Here is a 12,815-nt window from a genome sequence, read left to right on the forward strand (position 1 = left end):
ATGTATGCAGAAACTGTTTCGACTAGGAAGCATACGTTAAGGGGTACTCTTAGACGGTATCACTGATTACACACCTATATAGGAAGTCATGTAATACCAAGACTCCATTTTGTATTTGACCTGGACAGAAGTCTAAAATTGCATTTCCTCTTTCATGTGCAGAACTCCATGATTTACTAATTGAAGTCATAGTCTTAAGTCCCCTCCCGCCGCTCCCTCTGAAGTAAAGGAATGCTCTCTACAGATGATTAAGCTTAGGACAGTTGAAGATGTCTTACTCCCCCCCCTGACGCTTTTAAAACACACACACACACACACACACACACTTTTAAAAGGCCCATCTCCAAAGCCTGCCAGTTGCAGCAGCCCCAGAATGGCCATTAATTATGTGTAATGGCGCCCAATGGTGGGAGGACAGAGGATTACTTTGAGAGTGAGATGATGGAGCGCCCGTGTCTGGTTTAAGCCAAAATGGCTGAATAAATCAGCCGGGCCACAGGAAACAACAGGCATGTGCAGTAATGGACAGGCAGAGTATACCTGGGAAATAATGCACTCTAGAGCCAAACAGAGTTGGCCATTCACTTTTAATGGTGCGTCTGGCCCAAGTCTGCCCTGGCTGGCAAAGGATTCTGAGGTGGAGGTGGAATGCAGACGCGTCCATCTGGCTATGACTGAGGATGGATTCAGCTGCAGTGAATGCATGCTCTCTTGAGAAGACTTCTATGGCCTTTTTGTGAACTGTCATTGCCACAACTGCTTCTCGACTTCCATACACACCCACACACTCATCCTGTCATACACATCAACACCGTCCTCCAAGCAGCCCTCCTTTGACCAGTCCTCCCATCGCCGTTTCTCTCTCTCTCTACCTCCCTTGTGTAGTGTTTCCCACCATGCGGCTGTGTACCCCCCCCTCGCTCTGTTTATTTGTGCTTCATTTTGCCCACGAGGCTGACACATGACAGCCATAGCAGCCTCTCTCCCCCTCATCCCCCTCTTCCTCCAGAGTTTGGACAGCTCAGCCTCTGTGCTCAGTCGAGCCTCAACGCCCCAGGGAGAAACTAAGCAGCAGAGAGAGGGAGGGAGGGAATGAGATAGAACAAGGGGAGAGAGAAGGAGAACGACAGAACAAGGGGAAGGAGGAGAGGAGTGTGGGCAGACTTTTTTGTTTCACCCCCTCTCTCTCTGACTCTCCTGATCCCTCTCTACTCTCTCTGCCTCTCCCTATCCCTCTCTACTCTCTCTGCCTCCCTCATCCCCCCATTCCCATTGAAGAGCGAGGGAGTGAAGGAAGGAGAGACGCGGGGCCGACCAATCTTTACTACACCAGTTTTATTCATGCTGTTGACATGGTGTGATATCAGTGTGTGACCAGTGGAGCGTGGCAGACTGCATCGTCTGGGAAAGGACAGCCGCTCCGATGCTCGGTACTCCTCCTCTATTGGCTGCTCATTTAGTTTGGTTCTTCATAATCCCCCCTTCTAATATCTCTCTTTCACTCTCTCCTCTTTTACTCAAGGTTGGAGCGTTGGGCCAGTAAACGAAAGGTTGCTGGTTCGAATAGCGGAGCCGCTGTGCCCTTGAGCAAGGCACTTAACCCTAAATGCTCCAGGGTTGCTGTACAATGGCGACCCTGGCCGTGACCCCACTCCCTGCGGGTCTCTCAGGGAGAGTTGGGATATACAAAAAAACACATTTCCATTATACCCTTGTGTGTAACAGGACAAATATATGCACCTCCCAAATGATGATTATTTTCAGTCTTCCCTCCCTCCCCTCTCATGTCGTGCTCTGCTTTGATAGAAACAGGTCATGCGAGAGTCCTGTGACATTGAGAGGCTGAAATTGCCACGAATGCCCGTGTTTCGCACACTGTCGTGCGTGTGTGTGCGTGCGCGAGTGCATGTCCTCACAAATGTATGTTCCTTCTGTCAGAGCGATTCCGTTCATACCCCGGGGCTCTTTCTCATCCTAAACTCTGACCTCGGCCTGACATGAATTGCCAGCCCAGAGATAACATTGTAGTCACCACGATAAGGACACGGTCTTACACTAGACAACCTTAGTCCCTATCGAGTGCACTACTTTTGGACGCTCCTTAGTAGTAGTAGTGCACTATGTTATGAATAGGGTGACGTTTGGGACGCTCTAACGTTGAGAGCATTTTTAAACAGGCAATTTGGAAGGACTCCTGAAACGGGATGCTTGAACGAGGTGTTGACCTGGACAGGTTTGGGGTCCTGTATTTGCAATGTAGCAAAAACAACGCAGCTTTATATTGAGCGGTTCCAGGGCTCTCGTACTTTGGCACCGCGCGGGGGGCTAATGGTGTATTGATTTCAAGATGCGTCCCATATGTTTTCTGACACCCCTCAAACACCACGTCATTCTCACTGTTTAAATAGGACATTCTATATAAACAGTCCTCTCAAAACCACAGTTTGATTTATGTCTCAAGGCTCTTTGGCAAAGCTCAGACTGAGCCTTCCTAAATGAGCGATTTATTTTGTCAAATAATCCTTAAATGTGGAAACATTGTAGTTTGTTGTATCACTGCTGACCCTTATAATTTGGAGAGATGTAATGGTTAACTATATGCTACTGTCTGGTTTCTGCCCATCTTGATAGAAATGTTTGCCTTTGATGTCTTTGACATTTGAATGTCACAAGGAAAGATTGTTTGTATTATCCGGTTGACATTAGGTTTGTTTTCGGTTGTTGAATGATTTTATTTGTGTCTGTGATCAGAGTCCTTTGATAATATAAGTCTCTATTTGATCTGCAAACGGTATATCAACACAATGTGTTACTGTATGATGCACTTCCTGTTGTTCCAATATGTTAGAGGATTTAGCGTCACATGAAATATTACACATCACCGACACCATCTTGTATAGTTTTTATTTTATTTAACTAGGCAGGTCAGTTAATTAAGAACAAATTCTTATTTACAATGACAACCCACCCCGCCCAAACCCGGATGACGCTGGGCCAATTTGTGCACCGCCCTATGGATCTCCCAATCACGGCCAGTTGTGATACAGCCTGGAATCGAACCAGGGTCTGTAGTGACTCCTCTAGCATAGTTGAGTGGCTATGGGTAGCAGTTGGCTAGCATAGTACTTTATAAGTGTAAGCTAATTCTATGGTGTAATAATGATGCTAAAATAACCATTTCTCAACACCTTCCTAATCTACATCCTTGATGAACAACAGATAAAACCCTTATCCAAGATTAAAGTCTCCCATATTCTCCTCTTTGAAGCTGTAACACCATCTAACTCTGTCCATGGTTTATTCTAATCTCATTCCCGTTCAAAGTCTAATTAAAAACCACGATAGCAGCTCATTTATCCGAGCGCTCGTCAAAGCATTATTCGCAGGCACCGCCTGAACATATTAGCCCAATGGGCAGCGTTCACTCGATCAGAGCACTCCTCACCGGGGACGGCCCTGATGTACGACGCTGTCACCACCGCTCTATTGTACCGCCGCCCTCCTCGCCGCGCATCGCTCTCCACCCGGACGTCATTTACAGCAGTAAACAATGTAGCACTCTCTCTCTTTCTCCCTCTTGTTCCCTCTCTCTTGTTGTCTCTCCTCTCTCTCTCTCACGCGCTCTCTCTCCCTCTCACGCTCCCTCTCTCTTGCGCTCTCGCTCTATTTCTCTCGCTCTCTCTCGCTCACTCTCTCGCTCTCTTTCTCTCTCTCCTGCTCTCTCTCTCGCTCTCTCTTTCTCTCTTTCTTTCTCTCTCTCTTTCTCTCTCTCTCTCTCTCTCTCTCTCTCTCTCTCTCTCTCTCTCTCTCTCTCTCTCTCTCTCTCTCTCTCTCTCTCTCTCTCTCTCTCTCTCTCTCTCTCTCTCTCTCTCTCTCTCTCTCTCTCTCTCTCTCTCTCTCTCTCTCTCTCTCTCTCTCTCTCTCTCTCTCTACTGCTCTCTCTCTCTCTCTACTGCTCTCTCTCTCTCTTTCTCTCTCTCTCTCTCTCTCTCTCTCTCTCTCTCTCTACTGCTCTCTCTCTCTTTCTCTCTCTCTCTTTCTCTCTCTCTCTTTCTCTCTCTCTCTCCTGCTCTCTCTCTCTCCTTCTCTCTCTCCTGCTCTTTCTCTCTCTCCTGCTCTCTCTCTCTCTCTCCTGCTCTCTCTATCCCCCTCCCTCTCTCTTTCGCTCCCCCTCTCTTTCTCTCTCTTGCTCCCCCCTCTCTTTCTCTCTCTTGCTCCCCCCTCTCTTTCTCTCTCTTGCTCCCCCCTCTCCTCTCCCTGTCTCTCGTGCTCTCTTTTATTCTCGCTCTCATTGCAGTGCACTCAGTCTCCTTTTTTTATTTTATATTCCTCTTCCAGCCTTTTCTTTTTTTAATGAGCTCTACGTTATTACGGCAATAAATCAGTCCAATCGTTGTACTGTATAATTCAGTGTGTGTACTCCCACCCCCAGTAGCCCTGGGTAAGCCAATAGTGTGTCACTGTCAGCACAGCCCAGCACACTGTGTCGGCATGAGGCGGTGTGTGTGTTGGCGTGTGTGTGTGTGTTCCTGTTCTTTTCCGGTTGTTCGAGTATAAGGAAGGTAATTGGGTACGGTCTTGAATGGGTGCACCCTTGGATACAATCAGACACACGCACCACTACACCCACCACTACACCCACCATTACACAGTAACAGCAGCATCAGATCAATAGCCTCTCCCCTGCCTGGACGAGGCCTCCCATGACAGCACTATGATATGAGAGAGGGGCTATCGATCCACCAGCCAGTGCTTCATCTTCAAAAGGCCATCATTCCATTACCATTGATCAGAGAGGAGGTGTGTTTGGAGCGAGGGATGAAGAGGAGGAGGAGAATAGAACACCAATAAAAATTGAACGGGTAAAAAAGTGATTTCTATAAATGAGCATTTAAATAATAAGCCAGGCTCAGCCAGGTATTGGTTTCTCTGAGATCAATGGGAAATTAATGCAACTGATCCATTTTTTAGACCCACAATGGAGGCTGCTTCTCCTGACTAGTATATTAGCTACAGATTAATAAAAATGGAAGAAGGAACCTCCCGGCCCTTGCTATTGATGTTCCTAGGCCTCCTTTCATCGCAACACATTCGTTCTCTCTGACAGACTAGCCGCAGGGGGTTGTGTTTCAGGGTTATGAAGTGAAATGCACTCTGTTGGAATGGATTGATCCTCAAAACAACACAGCATCTAATATTCATTTGACGAACGCACAAAGGTTACCAACATCATTTGAATATATAGGCCCTGTGTTTTGAAGCAATGTCTGCTCTCTGAAAGCTAAAAGAGTTCAATGTACCGTGTTATAAAAATGTTTCTTCTTTTTGTACTGCCACTCGTTCTCTCTGTTTCTCTATTATCTCCTTCTCTATCCGTGTCTATCAGTCTCTGTTGTAATAACGTTGTCTTTCTCCTCACAGCCCATTGGTGCCCTGAACCCCAAGAGGGCGGCGTTCTTCAACGACCGCTATGAATCCTGGGAGGACGACCAGGTGCCCAAGTTCCACTACGGAACCCACTACTCCACCTCCTCCTTCACCCAGATGTGGCTGCTGCGCATCGTAAGTTAACTTCCCCCAACTCTACCCCAACTATATCCACCCCACCTACCCCCAGGTAGCCTAGCGGTTAGAGCGTCGGGGCCAGTAACCGAAATGTCACTGGTTCCAATACCCGAGCCGAGGTGAAAAATCTGTCGACGTGTCCTTGAACAAGGCACTTTCACCCAAATTTTCTCCAGGATTGCCGTACTGCTATGGCTGACCCTGTAAAACAACACATTTCACTGCACCTATCCGATACAAATGTCTCGCTTGTAAAGGTAACTTGCTTTTTTCGACATATTAAAATGGCTAAATACTTATTTTGATCTCAATGGTTCAACTTGGTCCATTTTAAGGTTAAATGAAAGTACTGAATCCCACCACGATGTGTATAGAATAGGATTTAGGCCTTCATTTTTGTCACTGCTTTATGAAAAACAGATTACATTTAGAAATTAATGCATTACAGTTGCCACCTACCCGTCATGGTGTAATATTTACTACCTATTCATCATTAGACTTGAAGCCCCATTGCAGCTAATTGTTGTTTTCTAATTGGCCATGGATACATAGAGTCAGGTTGATTTATGTCACAGTGGAATAGAGGCTCCATCTACACGCTAACGTATGCACAGCGTATTGTCCCTGGCTGGCCTTGGTTATTTCTATGTTGTGCTGCTCGTAAAACCGAGAAGCAGCACGCCGAAGCTAAATTCATATGTTTCTTTCTGTGTGTCTTTGCAACATAAGAGGAACTCTTAATATTTTCTTAAATTAAGTCTTCAATTGAACTTTGTTTGTTTGTTTGTCTGTACTTTTTTTATGTCTGCTTCCAAACTACTCAATAATAAAGATTTCATGAAGTTATCTTTCTCCCACGTGGTGCTTTTGATAGTGTTTTGTTATATTGGTCACTATATGTAACCCTCATACAGCCGATATCAGACTCTTTCTGTTCCATCCACAGGGGACCATTCTGCCATACAGGGAGGGATTCTAACCTTCTTCCAGGGCCCTTGAATTGTCCTGTAATTGTCCCTGTAGCTCCCAATGGAAACAACCATTGATCACATCATTAGCTGTCTTATTACTGGCTTATTTTAAATCCACTTTACCAAATGCCTTTCAATTCAAGTGTCAACGTATGGATGAGATAGGAATCCCAAATGAACACTAGGGCAGACCTTAAAAGTCCCGGTCCTGTATTCAAAATCATCTCAGAGTAAGAGTGCTGATCTAGAATCAGGTCCCCCCGTCCCCTGTCCATATAATCGTATTCATCATGAAACTGATCCTAGATCAGTACTCCTACTCTAAGTTCATTTTGGACTCTGTCCTAATTGTCCGTGTAGTTTCCTGTGTAGTTGTAGTAGTGTTAGCCTGGCTAATTGTGTCCGTCTCACTCGGGTCTGTTGTTTTAGAGGGGCGGTCTGTTGTTTCAGTGGGGCGGTCTGTTGTTTCAGTGGGGCGGTCTGTTGTTTCAGTGGGGCGGTCTGTTGTTTCAGTGGGGCGGTCTGTTGTTTCAGTGGGGCGGTCTGTTGTTTCAGTGGGGCGGTCTGTTGTTTCAGTGGGGCGGTCTGGTGTTTCAGTGGGGCGGTCTGTTGTTTCAGTGGGGCGGTCTGTTGTTTCAGTGGGGCGGTCTGTTGTTTCAGTGGGGCGGTCTGTTGTTTCAGTGGGGCGGTCTGTTGTTTCAGAGGGGCGGTCTGTTGTTTCAGTGGGGCGGTCTGTTGTTTCAGTGGGGCGGTCTGTTGTTTCAGTGGGGCGGTCTGTTGTTTCAGTGGGGCGGTCTGTTGTTTCAGTGGGGCGGTCTGTTGTTTCAGTGGGGCGGTCTGTTGTTTCAGTGGGGCGGTCTGTTGTTTCAGAGGGGCGGTCTGTTGCTTCAGAGGGGCGGTCTGTTGCTTCAGAGGGGCGGTCTGTTGCTTCAGAGGGGCGGTCTGTTGCTTCAGAGGGGCGGTCTGTTGCTTCAGAGGGGCGGTCTGTTGTTTCAGTGGGGCGGTCTGTTGTTTCAGTGGGGCGGTCTGTTGTTTCAGTGGGGCGGTCTGTTGTTTCAGTGGGGCGGTCTGTTGTTTCAGTGGGGCGGTCTGTTGTTTCAGTGGGGCGGTCTGTTGTTTCAGTGGGGCGGTCTGTTGTTTCAGTGGGGCGGTCTGTTGTTTCAGTGGGGCGGTCTGTTGTTTCAGAGGGGCGGTCTGTTGTTTCAGTGGGGCGGTCTGTTGTTTCAGTGGGGCGGTCTGTTGTTTCAGTGGGGCGGTCTGTTGTTTCAGTGGGGCGGTCTGTTGTTTCAGTGGGGCGGTCTGTTGTTTCAGTGGGGCGGTCTGTTGTTTCAGTGGGGCGGTCTGTTGTTTCAGAGGGGCGGTCTGTTGTTTCAGAGGGGCGGTCTGTTGTTTCAGAGGGGCGGTCTGTTGTTTCAGAGGGGCGGTCTGTTGTTTCAGAGGGGCGGTCTGTTGTTTCAACATGGGCCAGCATTCCTTTAGCGCACTTTTGACACCCTGTAGACTGGATTAAGGCTGTTTTGAGGGGGTATACTCAGTGTACACATTCAGACTCATTTTACCATAGTATAAAAACGCTTAATCATAAGGATATGGGGTCAAATGCAATTTCTTCTTCTCCTTTTTCTCAAATGTACAGTACACTACAGTGTCACAGCACACTATTAGGAGGATATGTGGATAACTGATCATTCTCTCATTCTCTTCTCTCGTTCTCTTCTCTCGTTCTTCTTCTCTCATTTTCCAGGAACCCTTCACCACCATGTTCCTCAACTTCCAGGGAGGGAAGTTTGACCATGCTGACCGCACCTTCTCCTCCGTGTCCCGAGCCTGGAGGAACTGCCAGAGAGACACGTCCGATGTCAAGGTAGAGACTCACACACACCCACACACACAATGCTGCCACCTCCTCACTGTGGAGCAAGCTGTTGAAAGACAGTGTACCAGAGTATCGACGAGAGAGGGCCTCTGCAGTCTGCACACTCCTCTGGACGTTCTCACACACCGAGACCCTCAACACCTCCAGACCATTCAGCAGCCTGCCAGTGTGAGTTGAGGCCACCACTGTCCAGACCCCAGGAGACAGGGAACATACTAGGATAGGAGGAGAGGCCACTACTGTCCAGACCCCAGGAGACAGGGAACATACTAGGATAGGAGGAGAGGCCACTACTGTCCAGACCCCAGGAGACAGGGAACATACTAGGATAGGAGGAGAGGCCACTACTGTCTAGACCCCAGGAGACAGGGAACATACTAGGAGAGGAGGAGAGGCCACTACTGTCCAGACCCCAGGAGACAGGGAACATACTAGGATAGGAGGAGAGGCCACTACTGTCCAGACCCCAGGAGACAGGGAACATACTAGGATAGGAGGAGAGGCCACTACTGTCCAGACCCCAGGAGACAGGGAACATACTAGGATAGGAGGAGAGGCCACTACTGTCCAAACCCCAGGAGACAGGGAACATACTAGGATAGGAGGAGAGGCCACTACTGTCTAGACCCCAGGAGACAGGGAACATACTTGGATAGGAGGAGAGGCCACTACTGTCTAGACCCCAGGAGACAGGGAACATACTAGGATAGGAGGAGAGGCCACTACTGTCTAGACCCCAGGAGACAGGGAACATACTAGGATAGGAGGAGAGGCCACTACTGTCTAGACCCCAGGAGACAGGGAACATACTAGGATAGGAGGAGAGGCCACTACTGTCCAGACCCCAGGAGACAGGGAACATACTAGGATAGGAGGAGAGGCCACTACTGTCTAGACCCCAGGAGACAGGGAACATACTAGGATAGGAGGAGAGGCCACTACTGTCCAGACCCCAGGAGACAGGGAACATACTAGGATAGGAGGAGAGGCCACTACTGTCTAGACCCCAGGAGACAGGGAACATACTAGGATAGGAGGAGAGGCCACTACTGTCTAGACCCCAGGAGACAGGGAACATACTAGGATAGGAGGAGAGGCCACTACTGTCCAGACCCCAGGAGACAGGGAACATACTAGGATAGGAGGAGAGGCCACTACTGTCTAGACCCCAGGAGACAGGGAACATACTAGGATAGGAGGAGAGGCCACTACTGTCTAGACCCCAGGAGACAGGGAACATACTAGGATAGGAGGAGAGGCCACTACTGTCTAGACCCCAGGAGACAGGGAACATACTAGGATAGGAGGAGAGGCCACTACTGTCTAGACCCCAGGAGACAGGGAACATACTAGGATAGGAGGAGAGGCCACTACTGTCCAGACCCCAGGAGACAGGGAACATACTAGGAGAGGGCCACTACTGTCCAGACCCCAGGAGACAGGGAACATACTAGGATAGGAGGAGAGGCCACTACTGTCTAGACCCCAGGAGACAGGGAACATACTAGGATAGGAGGAGAGGCCACTACTGTCTAGACCCCAGGAGACAGGGAACAGGATAGGAGGAGAGGCCACTACTAGACCCCAGGAGACAGGGAACATAGGAGGAGAGAGGCCACTACTGTCTAGACCCCAGGAGACAGGGAACATACTGTCTAGGAGACAGGGAACATAGGAGGAGAGGACCACTACTGTCTGTCCAGACCCCAGGAGACAGGGAACATACTAGGATAGGAGGAGAGGCCACTACTGTCTAGACCCCAGGAGACAGGGAACATACTAGGATAGGAGGAGAGGCCACTACTGTCCAGACCCCAGGAGACAGGGAACATACTAGGATAGGAGGAGAGGCCACTACTGTCTAGACCCCAGGAGACAGGGAACATACTAGGATAGGAGGAGAGGCCACTACTGTCTAGACCCCAGGAGACAGGGAACATACTAGGATAGGAGGAGAGGCCACTACTGTCTAGACCCCAGGAGACAGGGAACATACTAGGATAGGAGGAGAGGCCACTACTGTCTAGACCCCAGGAGACAGGGAACATACTAGGAGAGGAGGAGAGGCCACTACTGTCTAGACCCCAGGAGACAGGGAACATACTAGGATAGGAGGAGAGGCCACTACTGTCCAGACCCCAGGAGACAGGGAACATACTAGGATAGGAGGAGAGGCCACTACTGTCTAGACCCCAGGAGACAGGGAACATACTAGGATAGGAGGAGAGGCCACTACTGTCCAGACCCCAGGAGACAGGGAACATACTAGGATAGGAGGAGAGGCCACTACTGTCTAGACCCCAGGAGACAGGGAACATACTAGGAGAGGAGGAGAGGCCACTACTGTCTAGACCCCAGGAGACAGGGAACATACTAGGATAGGAGGAGACAGGGAACATACTAGGATAGGAGGAGAGGCCACTACCACTACTGTCTAGACCCCAGGAGACAGGGAACATACTAGGATAGGAGGAGAGGCCACTACTGTCTAGACCCCAGGAGACAGGGAACATACTAGGATAGGAGGAGAGGCCACTACTGTCTAGACCCCAGGAGACAGGGAACATACTAGGATAGGAGGAGAGGCCACTACTGTCTAGACCCCAGGAGACAGGGAACATACTAGGATAGGAGGAGAGGCCACTACTGTCTAGACCCCAGGAGACAGGGAACATACTAGGATAGGAGGAGAGGCCACTACTGTCCAGACCCCAGGAGACAGGGAACATACTAGGATAGGAGGAGAGGCCACTACTGTCCAGACCCCAGGAGACAGGGAACATACTAGGATAGGAGGAGAGGCCACTACTGTCTAGACCCCAGGAGACAGGAACATACTAGGATAGGAGGAGAGGCCACTAGTGTCTAGACCCCAGGAGACAGGGAACATACTAGGATAGGAGGAGAGGCCACTACTGTCTAGACCCCAGGAGACAGGGAACATACTAGGATAGGAGGAGAGGCCACTACTGTCTAGACCCCAGGAGACAGGGAACATACTAGGATAGGAGGAGAGGCCACTACTGTCTAGACCCCAGGAGACAGGGAACATACTAGGATAGGAGGAGAGGCCACTACTGTCCAGACCCCAGGAGACAGGGAACATACTAGGAGAGGCCACTACTGTCCAGACCCCAGGAGACAGGGAACATACTAGGATAGGAGGACAGGCCACTACTGTCTAGACCCCAGGAGACAGGGAACATACTAGGATAGGAGGAGAGGCCACTACTGTCTAGACCCCAGGAGACAGGGAACATACTAGGATAGGAGGAGAGGCCACTACTGTCTAGACCCCAGGAGACAGGGAACATACTAGGATAGGAGGAGAGGCCACTACTGTCCAGACCCCAGGAGACAGGGAACATACTAGGATAGGAGGAGAGGCCAGTCCAGACCCCAGGAGACAGGGAACATCTAGACCCCAGCCACTACTGTCTAGACCCCAGGAGACAGGGAACATACTAGGATAGGAGGAGAGGCCACTACTGTCTAGACCCCAGGAGACAGGGAACATACTAGGATAGGAGGAGAGGCCACTACTGTCTAGACCCCAGGAGACAGGGAACATACTAGGATAGGAGGAGAGGCCACTACTGTCTAGACCCCAGGAGACAGGGAACATACTAGGATAGGAGGAGAGGCCACTACTGTCTAGACCCCAGGAGACAGGGAACATACTAGGATAGGAGGAGAGGCCACTACTGTCCAGACCCCAGGAGACAGGGAACATACTAGGATAGGAGGAGAGGCCACTACTGTCCAGACCCCAGGAGACAGGGAACATACTAGGATAGGAGGAGAGGCCACTACTGTCTAGACCCCAGGAGACAGGGAACATACTAGGATAGGAGGAGAGGCCACTACTGTCTAGACCCCAGGAGACAGGGAACATACTAGGATAGGAGGAGAGGCCACTACTGTCTAGACCCCAGGAGACAGGGAACATACTAGGATAGGAGGAGAGGCCACTACTGTCTAGACCCCAGGAGACAGGGAACATACTAGGATAGGAGGAGAGGCCACTACTGTCTAGACCCCAGGAGACAGGGAACATACTAGGATAGGAGGAGAGGCCACTACTGTCCAGACCCCAGGAGACAGGGAACATACTAGGATAGGAGGAGAGGCCACTACTGTCTAGACCCCAGACAGGGAGACCAGGACCCCAGGAACATACTAGGATAGGAGGAGACGCCACTACTGTCTAGACCCCAGGAGACAGGGAACATACTAGGATAGGAGGAGAGGCCACTACTGTCTAGACCCCAGGAGACAGGGAACATACTAGGATAGAGGAGACAGCCACTACTGTCTAGACCCCAGGAGACAGGGAACATACTAGGATAGGAGGAGAGGCCACTACTGTCTAGACCCCAGGAGACAGGGAACATACTAGGATA

General features: G+C 49.8%; 1 protein-coding gene across 1 annotated transcript in view; it reads left to right on the forward strand.

Annotated features, from left to right (window-relative positions):
* LOC118395562 (lipopolysaccharide-responsive and beige-like anchor protein) overlaps positions 1 to 12,815 on the forward strand; it is a 405,339-nt gene that overhangs the window by 264,187 nt on the left and 128,337 nt on the right. Inside the window, 2 exon segments of the mRNA XM_052464349.1 lie at positions 5,422 to 5,562; positions 8,281 to 8,400. Of these exon segments, the coding sequence (XP_052320309.1) occupies positions 5,422 to 5,562; positions 8,281 to 8,400 (261 nt within the window).

The sequence above is a fragment of the Oncorhynchus keta genome, chromosome 16, assembly GCF_023373465.1.
Source record: "Oncorhynchus keta strain PuntledgeMale-10-30-2019 chromosome 16, Oket_V2, whole genome shotgun sequence".
In the NCBI taxonomy this organism is placed as follows: domain Eukaryota; kingdom Metazoa; phylum Chordata; class Actinopteri; order Salmoniformes; family Salmonidae; genus Oncorhynchus; species Oncorhynchus keta.